The sequence below is a fragment of the Lepisosteus platostomus genome, chromosome 2 (assembly GCF_059453375.1).
Source record: "Lepisosteus platostomus isolate fLepPlt1 chromosome 2, fLepPlt1.hap1, whole genome shotgun sequence".
Taxonomy (NCBI): Eukaryota; Metazoa; Chordata; class Actinopteri; order Semionotiformes; family Lepisosteidae; genus Lepisosteus; species Lepisosteus platostomus.
The window spans coordinates 61867921-61881366 of NC_142612.1; the positions used below are offsets into that span (position 1 = coordinate 61867921).

The 13446-nt window shown below is 45.0% G+C and overlaps 3 protein-coding genes across 6 annotated transcripts; 2 read left to right on the forward strand and 1 right to left on the reverse strand.

The window, feature by feature from the left end:
- Positions 1–3537, forward strand: gpank1 (G patch domain and ankyrin repeats 1). 2 transcript variants are annotated; one of them, XM_088611852.1, is made up of 3 exons: positions 1–381; positions 863–1504; positions 2483–3537. In XM_088611852.1, exons 2-3 carry the CDS (start codon positions 915–917, stop codon positions 2925–2927), a joined length of 1035 nt encoding a protein of 344 aa, XP_088467978.1. In that variant the 5' UTR covers positions 1–381; positions 863–914; the 3' UTR covers positions 2928–3537. The 2 variants fall into 2 exon arrangements, with proteins under 2 accessions (XP_088467978.1, XP_088467971.1); XM_088611845.1 differs by lacking the exon at positions 1–381 and having other exon boundaries at positions 429–1504.
- A 189-nt stretch (positions 3538–3726) lies between these two features.
- plaat1 (phospholipase A and acyltransferase 1) lies at positions 3727–7235 on the reverse strand. 3 transcript variants are annotated; one of them, XM_088611872.1, is made up of 5 exons: positions 6602–7233; positions 5575–5633; positions 4645–4783; positions 4271–4539; positions 3727–4128 (listed from the first exon to the last, which is right to left on the reverse strand). In XM_088611872.1, exons 2-5 carry the CDS (start codon positions 5575–5577, stop codon positions 4027–4029), a joined length of 513 nt encoding a protein of 170 aa, XP_088467998.1. In that variant the 5' UTR covers positions 5578–5633; positions 6602–7233; the 3' UTR covers positions 3727–4026. The 3 variants fall into 3 exon arrangements, with proteins under 3 accessions (XP_088467998.1, XP_088468007.1, XP_088467991.1); XM_088611881.1 differs by lacking the exon at positions 5575–5633 and having other exon boundaries at positions 6602–7235; XM_088611865.1 differs by lacking the exons at positions 5575–5633; positions 6602–7233 and adding an exon at positions 5105–5200.
- Positions 7236–8718: 1483 nt separating this feature from the next.
- On the forward strand, positions 8719–12965 carry polr2h (RNA polymerase II, I and III subunit H). Its single transcript, XM_088611895.1, has 6 exons — positions 8719–8907; positions 10509–10588; positions 10806–10889; positions 11203–11296; positions 11748–11831; positions 12603–12965. Exons 2-6 carry the CDS (start codon positions 10516–10518, stop codon positions 12718–12720), a joined length of 453 nt encoding a protein of 150 aa, XP_088468021.1. The 5' UTR covers positions 8719–8907; positions 10509–10515; the 3' UTR covers positions 12721–12965.
- The last annotated feature ends 481 nt before the right edge of the window (positions 12966–13446 follow it).

Here is a 13446-nt window from a genome sequence, read left to right on the forward strand (position 1 = left end):
GTCTCGGACGCGAGTGCTTTAGCGGGTATTCCAATATGGCGGCGTTGTGTAATTGGTAAGGTAGTACAGAAAGCCCCTTTCAGATAAAAAAGTACGTAAAGCCTTTTTTACTCATGTTATTAGAAATTTCAGATATTTCTTTTCGTATCAAGTCATTCATATCCCTCTGACTGAGTGTTATGGGTTGAAGTATTTCCGTGTCTAAACTGCTCCAAGATTTTGTGTGTTGTAAACATTGTGAGTGGTGTTTTTGCAAAGCTGTGATCCGCGAGAAACAACCTGGGGTGAAGACAAATATCGTGGAAAGGCGTCTCTTTGATTCACTGAATACATTCGTAACTAGTATCGCGAAGTTTTCGACTTGGCAGATACGACGGAAAGGTATGACCACTGCACCGTCTTTGGCTCTCTCAAATTGAACTCTAGAACTTGCATGATGGCGATGATACAAAAATGTCAGAATATTAAAACTACTACAGAATAATTTACTTAAAAGAATATTGAAATAAAGACTCAGTCAATGTCCTTGTTTTGAACATGAACAATTGGTGTGCACGCTGACATACAGTACGTATCACGTGTACACGTACATAAGTATAAAAATAACACTTAAAAATAAAAAAAAACTACTGATATTTGTACAGGTTTGTAACCTTACTAGTTCCATTTTTACAGCAAAATAAAAACGTCTATAAAATCAAATAATCCAAACTGGATTCAGGGGATTCTGACTAGGTGTGGAGTCTGCGGGTCCTCTTACTGTGCAGGATGAAAATTCAGCAAATACTGTATAAGCGACATATTGAGTGCCTTGTCTACTACTAAATATGTATTCTTTTTTAAGGTTTTTTTTCCTTGGAAGGAGGAAATCTCTGGAGGACTCTCTGAGACTGAATGGAGGGCCCTGCAGGGCGATGAACGGGCTGATCTCTTTCACCCGAGCCCAGGAGGAGGGAGTGGGCTGGCTGGGGGTCAGGGAGGGTTCTGGGGGGGCAGCGAGCCAAAAAGAGGGGGCGCTGAGCGGAGCGGAGGCCCGACTTTTCTACGAGAGTCTTCTGGAAAGTGGCGAAAGAAAGAGCGGAGCAGAGAGCAGGAGGGGCGCCCAGAAGGAGAGGCGTCAGGACAGAGGGAGAGAGGGGCGCAGGCCGCCCCCTCGTGCGGCAGCAGCCCCGACGGCTTTCCGGACGTCGGAGAGGGACGGACACCGGCTGCTGAAAAGCGCGCAAGACGGGGACCTGCCTGGCCTGCAGGAGCTGCTGGAGAAGCGCGGCTGTGACGTCAACTTCCAGGACAGCTACTACTGGACCGCCATCATGTGTGCCGCCTACGCCGGACAGCGGGGGTCAGTGCGGTACCTCCTCCAGCAGGGGGCAGCCTGGGTGGGCGTCGTGGACACGCAGGGCCGTGATGCCAAGGACTTGGCGGAAGAGGCTGGGCATGGCGAGGTGGTGAGGGAGCTGGAAGAGTACCGGGCACAGCCAGAGCCTCCGGCACACCCACAAAGGTCTGTACCTCAGATGCAATAACACACTTACTCACCATTGTTGCCTGACAGAGCTGGGGTAATTCCCAGGGTGCTGTCTGTGTGGAGTCTGTATGTTCTCCCCATGTTCACCTGGGTTTCCTCCGGGTGCTCTGGTCTCCTCCCACAGTCCAAAGACATAATTAAACGGCTTGTGGGAAAAATCAGCTCTGGCCTGGTGTGAGTGTGTGAGCCCTGCGATGGACAGGCGTCCCGTCCAGCCAGGGTGTACCCTGCCTTGTGGCTGTTGCGTGCTGGGATAGGCTCCGGCTCCCCGCAACCCTGAATTGGATGAAGTGGTTTAGAAAAAGAATGGATGGTCATTAAATGCTTTGGCATTGAAGGCTCTGCCAAAGGAATAGATGTCAATGTAGCCCGTGTGGAATTCATGTTTTTAGCCATTCTGCCTTTGCTCATAAAATCTTAAAGTGCTCCTAATACTCCACATAGCAGCCATGTTTCCTCTTCAATCCCACACTCCCGTGCAGGGAGGTAAACAAGAGATCAGAAGGCTCTGACAGAGGAGTTCTCTTGTGGAAGCTTTCATTTGTAAAAACTAAGGCAACAGCTTTCTTAACAGGAGACTTTTTCAAGATGAATTTGATGTTCATTTTCACTTTGTCCACAGCCTAGCATTTAGACAGGCTGTTTGTCCAGATATTTGGAGTCTTGTAGACTGTGCTATTGGAGTAATGTGTAATGCTAATGTAAATTATGCATTTGTCTCATAAACTCTGACTTGCACATAAATCACTTTGTAAGGTCCGTTAAATGGTATGATCTGAACTTTTGTTTGCTTAGCTGTACTCAGGACTCTTAAGTCTTATTTACTGACTTGACGTATGCACAGGCAGAGTGAGACATCTCTGGACACACCCCCGGGATCCCGCGTTTGGGTTGTTTAGAGTAGATGTGAGAAGAGAGACGCGGCTGATTGGTGATCTCTGTGCTTCCCTGCAGCCCGCCAGCCTCGGAGCCGCTGTGGTGTGCGGTGTGTCAGAGCCAGTACCACGAGGGGGAGGAGACGCATTGCAGCTCCACCCTGCACCAGTTCAGCCTGCGCCGACCCCCCCCCACCCCTCACTACTGCCTGCCCCCCAGCAGCGTGGGCTTCCGGCTCATGGTGCGCGAGGGCTGGGACCCCAGGTCGGGGCTGGGGCCGCAGGGCGTGGGGCGCAAGGATCCCATCAGCACGGTGCTGAAGAGAGATCACGGCGGGCTGGGCTACGGCCCGGCGCCAACGCCTAGGGTCACGCACTTCAGGCCACACGACAAGCAAGCCGTGCAGAGGCCCCCTGCCGCTCGCGTGGAAAGAGGAGCCACGCTGACGCGGAGGGCACAGAGGAGACGAGAGGAGAGGGAGAGGGCCTGGGAGCGCAACCTGCGCACGTACATCAGTCTTTGAGCTCGCGGCAGCCCCAGTGGACAGTAACGTCAGCTCTGCTGCACAGGCTCTGAGGTTCCATGCCTTTCCAATGTCTGTATCAAATAAGAATTAAGAATTGAATCTGGCTATTTTAATATTGTTTTGAATTTAGAGTTGCCGTTTTTCCCAACATAAGAAAGGTTACAAATGAGAGGCGGTCTTTCAGCCCCTCAAACTCCTTTATTTGCAAACAGTGAAGTGGTCCTGGGATCTCATCCTGCCATTTTGTTTTTGGAAGAAGACAGAATACTGCCTGCAACAGCATAACTAGGGATCTTTTTCCAGACTTTTGCAGCCTTTCACTTAAAGTAGAGCCTTCTGTTCTCAGATTTAAAAACACTTTCCCATTGTTAGAGTGCTTGTGTTCTCTGCTTTGTGTTTCTTTGTTGATACTGGAAAAGCCCACAGGATTGAATTGTCAAAATTGTTGTGGATTTCAAGCCCTGTACAAGACAACAGATCAGTCACAGTTAGACTAGTGAGATTGCCCAGAGAGCCACTCTAAATCTTACGTTTACAGGATTTTAAGATACTACCTTTTCATTCATGCCAAAAATGTTGCACATTAAATATTTTTAACTCTTTATAATATGCTGCACTTGGCTGATTTATTTCAATTTCTGATCTATCCTGACCTCTGTTTTACATGATTGTCATTCTGTAGTAAGGGTATTTTTTTAAATAAAGGACTAGAAAAACACTTACTATGTGGGGAAAATGAGAAAGAGATGCATTGAGTCTTAAAGACGTAAGGCTGGAAACATAAGTGGGAGAGATATTTCATTGATTTTGTTTCCTTTTTATTGCAAAAAAAACAACAACCAAGGTGATTCTATATACAATTATTTTTTTAAAAACATTTAATGGTTTTAAAAATTAGCAAAGCAGTGCCACTGTAAAAATGTTCAGCTCTACCAACCTGCTCAGCTGCACAGCTCTGGAGGACAGGGATCCTGAGAACTGAGCACTGTCGCTTTTACACTTCACAGCAGCTCCTGTTCCCAATGCCTTCTGGGAATTTTTCCAGGGCCTTGGCCACAGGGGATTCTGGAGCCTCAGGCTGCACGGGACCTGGGGCTCAGAAGGGCCTCTGACGGGAGCGACTGTGAACCATTCCCAGCATGGAGAAGGCACTTGCAGCTGCCGTCACGAAACTGATAGCACCGATTGCACGGGACGCCTGAGGGCAAGGGGGAGAGAGAGAGTTAAAAGGAGGAGGGCAAAGATATGAAGAGTGAAGGTGGGTTTTAGGTGGGGAGAGGAGGTGGTTGATGGTAAGTGGAAGCACGGCATAACTAAAGCCGTGAGAGGACTGGGCTCACCTGGTCCGACACACCCTCCCCATACCGCAGCAGGGTCACAAAGTGCTCACAGTTGTTGCCCAGCAGATCATATGACACCTCTTGGCCAATGAGGAACTGCGCGCGGTCGATGATGTCACAGATGGGGAGGGGTGTGTACTTGTCGTCATATTTGTTGTTAATACGGTAGGAGTCCCCGCCCACGACCTCCTTCAGCAGCTGCATTCGCACCACTGCCTTCCTGCTGAACACGGACTTTGCGCTGGAGAGCGCTGCTGCCGGGCTGTCATCTGTCAGCAGAGGCATTGTAATCAGAACTGTGTCGGCACTGTAGCATTTGCTGGGCTTGCAGTGGAAACACGCACCAACACTTCACAATCAGCCCTGGTACTCACCCACAGGTGTGAGGTTGATGATATAACCGTCACCCAGGTACAGTGCCCAGTGCTGATAGGCTGGCCTGAAGATCTCAATCAGGTCACCAGGCTGTGGGGTTGGGGAACTCTCTTCAGGAAAAGAATCATTAGATGCCATCTGCAAAGAGTGGGTTTATAGGTCACACAGAGACAGACTGTCGGACAGAGAAATACAGTCTGATACCTTACGTCTTGACTATGTCTGTAACAGCTTTTTCCTTGGTCCCATTCTGACCCGGATCTGCTGTGCTGCTTTTGTCTCCTAGTTTAAATCTTCAAAGTTGTTTACAAGTTGTCTTATTTCCTAACAAATGACCTGGCTATTGTATTGATGGCAGCTTATTCACCCAGGACTTCCCTTGTCTTCCTCACGGGATGAAGGAGACCAAGAGCCTCCTAGTTAGGTGAGCCCAGGAAAGACACCAGGGAGTGTTCGTACCATAGTGGAAGTACAGTCTTCTTTCTTCTCTTGCGCTGCCCAGGATAAATATAACCCTACACTGACATGCTTGTGCTGCATTCCTCACCCACTGCCTAGGTCTTAAAGGGACCAGTGAGGCCTGGGCTAGAGAACAGACTATGTAGTGCATGCAGCACAAAACAAGGCAGTTTGTAGCAGGCACAGTCCAGAAACCATAGGAATGGTTGAGTACTTGGCAGATTCACTTCAGCACAAGGAAGCATGGAGCAGTATTTGTCAGATTTACACAAGCACATGAGGAAGGCAAAGGGATCTACTACATGCACGTAAAACATGGAACTAAAAAATATAGTAACCTTACATCAGCACAAGCACAGTATATAAAAGTGTCTGTCTGTCTGTCCGTCTATCCGTCTGTCCTGAAACCACAAAACGCCTTCACAAGGATATTAGTATTTAAAAAATTGGAGGCTGGCTGTCAGACTCACCATAAATATTGTTCTGTCTCTCCAGTCATATAAAGGTCTTCTTAGTCCTGCACATCAGTCTGCAACAGCAGAAGCAACCTGGTTTTAACCCTGTACAATCAGTGGGGTGGGCAGCAAAATGTTAAATTGTGTACACATACTTCTCAGTGTGTCTAATGTGTGCGTGTCTTGTGGTACAGTGAATCACAGTAGAGGCCAGGATACTCATTACCTCCTAGCACTGGTTGCTGTTGCACTACAGAGCAGCAGTTTCTGATGCTTCATTTCATGCAGCTCTCAGACCAGCTTGAGTCTTCAAAGCGTCAACTGCTCCTGTTAGGAGTCAACTAGCTAGTTTGAATTTTTCTCTGATTCGGACTGCACAAACAAGGGAGTTGTTGAACTTGATCTTGTGGTCCCACTTGTGCAAGTGCAACCGGACTCCTTTGTGACGGGCTGCTGTGGAGCTGGGCCCAGAACGAAGACTAGCTGTGAGAATGTGACCTTCTCTGAGCTGCTGTTGCGAGAGGGGAGACAGAGCCAGAGAGCACTGGAGAGAGCTCACAATGGCAGCCTTTCTGTGTGTGTGATGTCCTGCAGAACAAACCAGGAATGGTCAATGCAATAAAGACAGAAATGAACAATATAGTCAGCCCTGTGTAGCACAGACTCAATAGCACCTACAGAGAATAGAGAAGCAGACAGAATGTGCCCCTGCCTGCTCTGTTATCCTTGTCACACTTTTTGACACCTAGCTTGCTTGTTTTCCTGATGTCTGAAAGTCACTTTCTAATGGTTCTTGAGATAAAAAAAGGAAGACAATTGCCCGAAAGCACCCAAAACCACCCACCCACAAACAGAAAAAGAAACACATCTGACCATAGGGCAAGATATAAAATATGTTTTTTTCTCTGACAACGATTCAGGGATAGAGTTTATTTTTTGTACATGTGGAAAATATCTCTATTGATAGGATTTTACCATTTAAAATGTTAAGGCATAGCGTAACACCGCCACTACTACTACTACTACTACTACTAATACTTACAGATGAACAACCAGCTTTTCTGCCTCCCCATTTCCCAATTCTTGACGCGATGTGATCCACAGGTCTCTGTAATCACTGAGTCTGCCTACCGATGATGGAAGAAACCGAAACGATTCCAAAAGGAGAGGAAAACGTGGAAAACTCCTCCTTGCCTTCCGTACACTCGATACCAGTGCTTAAATGGCAGGTGCGAGAATGATGTTGTACACGGCGACCTTCCTCAGCGCTACTGCAATCAGCATCACCACCAGAAAATCCGTTCCATCAGTGTTTCGTTTCCAAGGCAACGGAAACAGTTGCCGTAGAAACTGGGTCGACTGTACCCACGCCTGGTGTCCCGAACGCTTATTTAAAACGCGCCCCTGAATCGTTACAGTCCCTGAACCACAGGGCTGGTGCTGGAGTCTTCTGGTTTCAGGACAATATACAGACCGATAGACGCCGCTTCTTTTTAACGGACTTCCCTTTGGGGTCGTCACCAAACGAGAGACATTTGCAAACAGGCTCTTCAGCTGTACAGTAGTTTCATAGTTTAGAAAATTAATTATTATAATTAGTATTGCTATCTTGCGGTTGTTAAAGATTTGTTAGGTTTGATAGTGGCTACATTTTTTAAAACAAGTTCGTAATTAACAGTGTGAATTTGGATTTACTGTTTTGTACTGTATGTATAGTTATGTAACGGATTGGGGTTCTAGGGCTTGTACCCTCGCCACTCCCGCCCCAGGTCGTCCTTCTACAGGATGGGCGCGAAACCGGCTCTCCGGCGTTTCTCAACAGGAATATTGCCGGCTGAGTTAAAGAAGACCTTCATAGCCCGGGTGGCCAACATCCCTGTAATGCGCAGAGGCGTATTTGTTACACTTATTTATCCAGGTGGATGCTGCACATTGGTCGTGGTGGAGGGGTCCCCCATTACCTGTAAAGCGCTTTGAGTGGAGTGTCCAGAAAAGCGCTATATAAGTGTAAGCAATTATTAATTAAACAGTGTTTTTTAATATTACTAATGCAGTAGTCAAAATAAATTATTAATAATAACAGCAATTTATTTTGTCTGCTGCTTTTTTCCCAGGCTATTAAAATTAACCGCACAAACATTTTACGTGGTGAAATAAATTGAACCTTTGATGCTCACAAATGTGCTCACATTATGTAATAACAACAAATAAATATTGCTTTTTCAAAAGCAATCATCTCAGATTGCATTCACAAACATTCACATCAATCCAGAATATCAAACAATGCTTAGGCACTTCATGGAACTTGGAAATCTTTACAGCTACAATAACAAGATTTTGGTTTAAAACTAAGAACAAAATATAGGAGTAATAATTATCAAAGTAGTCTAAATTAAATTACTTCCAGATTTTTTACAATCTTGCGTTAAAATAAATCACGTGTCATTAACATTACACATATTTTGTTAGTTTTTTTAATTGCTTTAATTGTCCGGACATAATGTGCAAATAATCAGAGTATCGTACAGTATCGTCTTCAATCACATTTGCTTCACTTCTCGGCTGCCGTACATATACGCATCACCGTCTCCATGGACACGGTGCTCGAATTATTTTTTATTTATTTATGCTTAACAAAAGAACAAAAATTACAATACAAACAAGAGTACATATGTCAATTCAAAACAAGAATAACGTCAGGGGTACATACTACTACATAAAATTCAAGTTATGAAAAAAGATTAAACAAATTAAATACAAATAATGCCCGCACCGCTTTCATATTTTTGCATTTCGAAATAGTCTGCAAATACCCCTTTACTTCCAATTTAAAATACTCAAACACAGGGTATCTCCCAGACCATTTCATTTTATGTATGTGATAACGTGCCAGTATAATAATTAAATTTATTACAAACGAAATTTTATATTGTTTTCACTGGGGCTGAAACTTAACAAATATCAATATTGGTCTCTTTTTTAATATAATTCTGCAACTTAGTCCAGAACATTTTTACCCTGAGACATAACCAAAACAAATGCTGAATAGTTTCAGGGCTATTGTCACAAAAAACACATTTGTCATCTATATTAATTTTAAATCTCGGTACTCGAAATTGAAACATCCGTTCTGTTGGTCCATGATTCCGGAAGTAGTAAGTGTGACGTTCAGACTGAGGGTCAGAGGTTGGAGGTTGAGCATGCTGTGAATCCGCGCGTTGCGATTCTGTACTGATGAATTAGAAGTTTTCGCAGACAAAAAAAAAACTTGGATTGATTTATTTGTTAGACTGCCAACTGGTGTGAATTAAACAGCTTATTGTGGCTCGTAGCACCGAGGGAGACAGAGTAAGTGCAACTGTTTTCATTGAATCGAGTGAAGTAGTAATTGAGTAGTCTCTATAACTCAATAGTTGTTCATGTTCATTCAATCATGTTATTACCGTGCGTTAAAAGTCTGTACGTAATATCCGATTCGCTTCTCCGATAGCGGTTTGCTCGGAGGACGGACTCTGTATCTAGAATCTGTAGTTTGATCTTGTTTTGCCTTAGTTCCAGGATGCAACTGATATGAGCCACCTTCTTCTCGATCTTGTTAACAGGCTGAAATACTGACAGAAGTGAAACGGTATTCATTTATGTATTTGTGTAAGAACAGGAAGAGAAGATAACGAAAATAACAGGTCCGGTAGTGGTCATTTTTCTTATACACTAAGATAGGGCTGCACAAGCTGCGACCTTTGCAATTCACTCCAATTACATCCTTTGACACCATCTCCATAATTGTTATATCGTCAATTCAGTACTTAAGCAGTCTTTTGTGGACAAATTGTACAGTGAGGAGGAATTGAAGGGCTGCGCAGTGACCAGCTCTGAATTAAGTGCTTTTGTTTCAAAGGCCTAGGTTAGCCTGTTAGGATTACAGAAATTGTTTAAAAATTAAGTAGTTTAATGCTCACCAATGACTGTGGAACCACTAGTCAGTTGTGAACATTCAGCACTGATAATCTCCCAGTGGTCCTGTCTTCAGAAAGCATCCTTGTAGCCCATTCCAAACTTGAGGAAGGTGTGTAAAGAATGTTTTCTAGTACAGTTCTTTCTAAGCCGGGCATCACATGAACCCCCGTGCCCATTTGACTTTTATCCGGGTTCCAGTTGTTTCCCCCTGTTCTGTTCACTGAGCGTTACAGGAAATAGCTGTTGGGATGGATGCATTTTGCATGTGTGTAGCAGGGACATTTCCAATGGAACACACTGAATCTGCAAAATTGCTAGGGATAGTACTTTCTAGATTGAATTGCTGTAGACAGTCAGTGTGGTTTGCTTCTCTGACATCCAAAAGTCATTAACCCTACTTTGTAATATAACTGTACTTGTAGGCCTAGTTGTTCCTGTATTTTGTTAATACATTACACGGGTCATTCCACATGAAACCAATCAAGAAAGACAATTTACTTCACCTTCTTTGATTTCAATTGTATTTTGCATGTATTCGGTGTTGGGTGAAATGGTTACAATGGAAGTATTAGGTATGAGTGATGTGCTGTTCATGACTTATATACTTTACATAGTCAAGGCTACCTCTGTTATTGGCACAGAAACAGGGTTTTGGTGTCATTTTAAAACTCTGAGGTGGGCCTGTTTCATAATGTCTTAAAATGTACAAAAAAGATTGATTATGTAACTTTTGACCTCACTCTCTAAGTAATCTTGGATTTGTTTCAGTTTTTGGGATACTGTAGCTTGAACTTGTACAGGTTTTGCACACTCATAAGTAGCAGATCTTTATGGTTTGTAAAAAGAGTATATCTTTGTTGTAAAGCATGTAGTTATGCCCACTGCGTTGTATAGTTCATAGAATGTCACTGTGCCACACGGGGTGGAGAGGATAATATCACTGTGCTGTGCTCTCCAATTTGTACTTTTCTAAATCACCTCCGTGTCACCAGGTGGGACATGTCGGGAATCCTGTTTGAGGACATATTCGATGTGAAGGACATTGACCCAGATGGGAAGAAATTTGACAGAGGTGAGAGAGACTGATTGGGGTGAGGTACGGTGTCCCATATGAAGAGTCTGAAAGGCAGATGACGCTAAACTTGTTTCTGTATTTGTGGAGCAGCAGACCTTTGAGGTCTCCTTGGTTAAAAACATCAGCAGATTCAATAAATTAAAAACAGGGCTGGCGTGACTGTGTTTGTCTCTGAAAGATGCAGTTTTCACGAGTGCTGTTGTCTTCTTCTTAGTGTCTCGACTGCACTGTGAGAGCGAGTCTTTCAAGATGGACCTCATCCTGGACGTCAACATCCAGATCTACCCCGTGGACCTCGGTGAGGCGCACTGACACTCTGACACACTCGGGGAGGGTGGAGCAGCTGTATATTGCAGTACATTGATATTGACTTAGAGAATGAAACAACATTGGGGTGGGAATTGCTTACTTACCCAGGAGAAATGGAGAGAATCAGAAATGTCTCCTTTGGTCTGTAATCTAGTATAAATAAAAAGTAAAGTACAGATGTGATTCAGGGCACAATGGGTGTTCTGTAATTTTGAGGTGGGCATTATCTGTTTAAATCCCCTGTCGTCTGAGCACACCTTTATTTTTTCCTTTTCTTTCATCCCTGCTCTTTCACTCTACAGGCGATAAGTTCAGGCTGGTGATTGCTAGTACTCTCTATGAGGATGGGACACCGGATGATGGCGAGTACAACCCCACAGATGATCGGCCTTCCAGGTAACGGTGCCCCCCGCTGGCTTGGTTGAATACCAAACGCTGTATCAAGTATATCCTCACGACTATTCAATGCTGCTTCAGAATATTCACCCTCATTAAAAATTGTCCTGCTGCTGTTTATCACTTCACAACTTTAAAGGACTAAGCTGTTGGTAAGTGCGACTCGTGCAATTAGTATTTTTACTTTTTCTCATCTCTGTCCTGTATAAGGTTTTCTTTTGCACATGGTAAATGTTTTGGTCTGATTTGTATTGCTATACCCTCTCCTGCTACCTCTGCTCTGTTTTGCCTGTAAACCTGTTCTTGAAGTGTGTTCAAGCAGGAGGTCTTATACTGTCTAACGCTGTGCTCATGCAGGAGGAATGCCCTCCTCTGTCTAGTGCTTCTCGTACTGTTTCTGAGTGCCGTGCTCTGCCATGGTACTCTGGTACTGATACCCTTGTCCTTGTAGGGCGGACCAGTTTGACTACGTGATGTACGGGAAGGTGTACAAGATCGAGGGCGATGAGACTTCCACTGAGGCTGCCACACGCCTGTGAGTGTCCCAGATCTGCTTCCTCTCCCACCCCCCTCCTTCCCCCCCGCCGTCATTTTCGTTCATCTCCTCTCTCTCACTCCACTCCCCGCCTCCACCCCCTGCATTTCTGAAATAATAATAATAATAATAATCATTGCTTACACTTATATAGCGCTTTTCTGGACACTCCACTCAAAGCGCTTTACAGGTAATGGGGACTCCCCTCCACCACCACCAATGTGCAGCATCCACCTGGATGATGCGACGGCAGCCATAGTGCACCAGAACGCTCACCTCACATCAGCTATTAGTGGGGAGGAGAGCAGAGTAATGTAGCCAATTCATAGATGGGGATTATTAGGAGGCCATGATTGGTAAAGGCCAATGGGGAAATGTGGCCAGGACGCCGGGGTTACACCCCTACTCTTTTCGAGAAATGCCCTGGGATTTTTTTAATGACCACAGAGGGTCAGGACCTTGGTTTTACGTCTCATCCGAAGGACATCGCCTGTTTACAGTATAGTGTCCCCGTCACTATTCTGGGGCATTAGGACCCACATGGACCGCAGGGTGAGCGCCCCCTGCTGGCCCCACTAACACCTCTTCCAGCAGCAACCTTAGTTTTTCCCAGGAGGTCTCCCATCCAGGTACTGACCAGGCTCACACCTGCTTAGATTCAGTGGGTTGCCAGTTGTGAGTTGCAGGGTGATATGGCTGCTGTCTTCACCTTTCTACCTTTCTACCTTTCTCCCCTGTCTCATACGTCTCCCTGCCCCTCTCTCTTCCCAGCTCGGCCTACGTCTCCTATGGCGGTCTGTTGATGCGACTGCAGGGTGATGCCAACAATCTGCACGGATTTGAAGTGGACTCACGGGTTTACCTGCTTATGAAGAAACTGGCTTTCTGAGGCTCCGACCCCGAGTGCTCTATCTCTCAGCTGTGGGATCACAGGCAGGGCTCGCTGCCCTTTCCTCTTCCAGAACAACAGACAGATCTAACAAAAGAGAGGACCCAGCCAGTAGCAGTGCAGGGAAAACAGTGTGTACCACTGGACTGGCTACATGATGCGACTAGGAAATGGATGGTAGAGTCACAGTGCTGATATCTGCTGATATTATGATGTAAATAAAAAATCTTTTTTATGTAAAGGAATTTTTTGTAAGCATCCAGGTTACAGCATGAACAGATTCATTCTGTCGAAGTGATAACGTCACACAATTTGCTGCTATTTTTATCCACACATTACAAGCCGTAATATGGTCACTTTTACTTTGAACTGAAGTTCAGAGTTGTTAATGAGACCAAGCTAAAACTATAAGACAGGTTAATTATGAGCTGCGGTTTAACACGCTGTTTGTGACAACAGCCCGGCACTCTGGGCGTACAGAACAGGCATGCAGGAAGGTTACACTGTTGTGAACACCTAGTGCTGGCCTGGCTGTTGGGACAGCTGTGTTCAGTGGCATCAGAAGACAAGGAACAGACCTTATTAATGTGAAGCAACTACCGCAAACTGAGCTCCAGTAAAGAAGAAGACAGGAAGTGATATTGGATTCCGTGAGACATTTGGCTACATAAGCAATTAACACACCTTAGATTATAACGTAATCTTTGCAGCCAATTGCAGATGTTG

Bases quoted from the DNA above. Each gene is read 5' to 3' on its own strand.
- polr2h (XM_088611895.1), top strand. From the start codon at position 10,516: ATGTCGGGAATCCTGTTTGAGGACATATTCGATGTGAAGGACATTGAC. The intron at 10,589-10,805 runs GTGAGAGAGACT...TCTTCTTCTTAG, and splicing joins TGGGAAGAAATTTGACAGAG to TGTCTCGACTGCACTGTGAG. The intron at 10,890-11,202 runs GTGAGGCGCACT...TTCACTCTACAG, and splicing joins GATCTACCCCGTGGACCTCG to GCGATAAGTTCAGGCTGGTG.
- gpank1 (XM_088611845.1), top strand. From the start codon at position 828: ATGTATTCTTTTTTAAGGTTTTTTTTCCTTGGAAGGAGGAAATCTCTG. The intron at 1,505-2,482 runs GTCTGTACCTCA...GCTTCCCTGCAG, and splicing joins CCTCCGGCACACCCACAAAG to CCCGCCAGCCTCGGAGCCGC.
- plaat1 (XM_088611865.1), bottom strand. From the start codon at position 5,185: ATGCAGCACAAGCATGTCAGTGTAGGGTTATATTTATCCTGGGCAGCG. The intron at 4,784-5,104 runs GTACGAACACTC...CACTCTTTGCAG, and splicing joins AAGACTGTACTTCCACTATG to ATGGCATCTAATGATTCTTT. The intron at 4,129-4,270 runs GTGAGCCCAGTC...CCTTGCCCTCAG, and splicing joins GGGAGGGTGTGTCGGACCAG to GCGTCCCGTGCAATCGGTGC.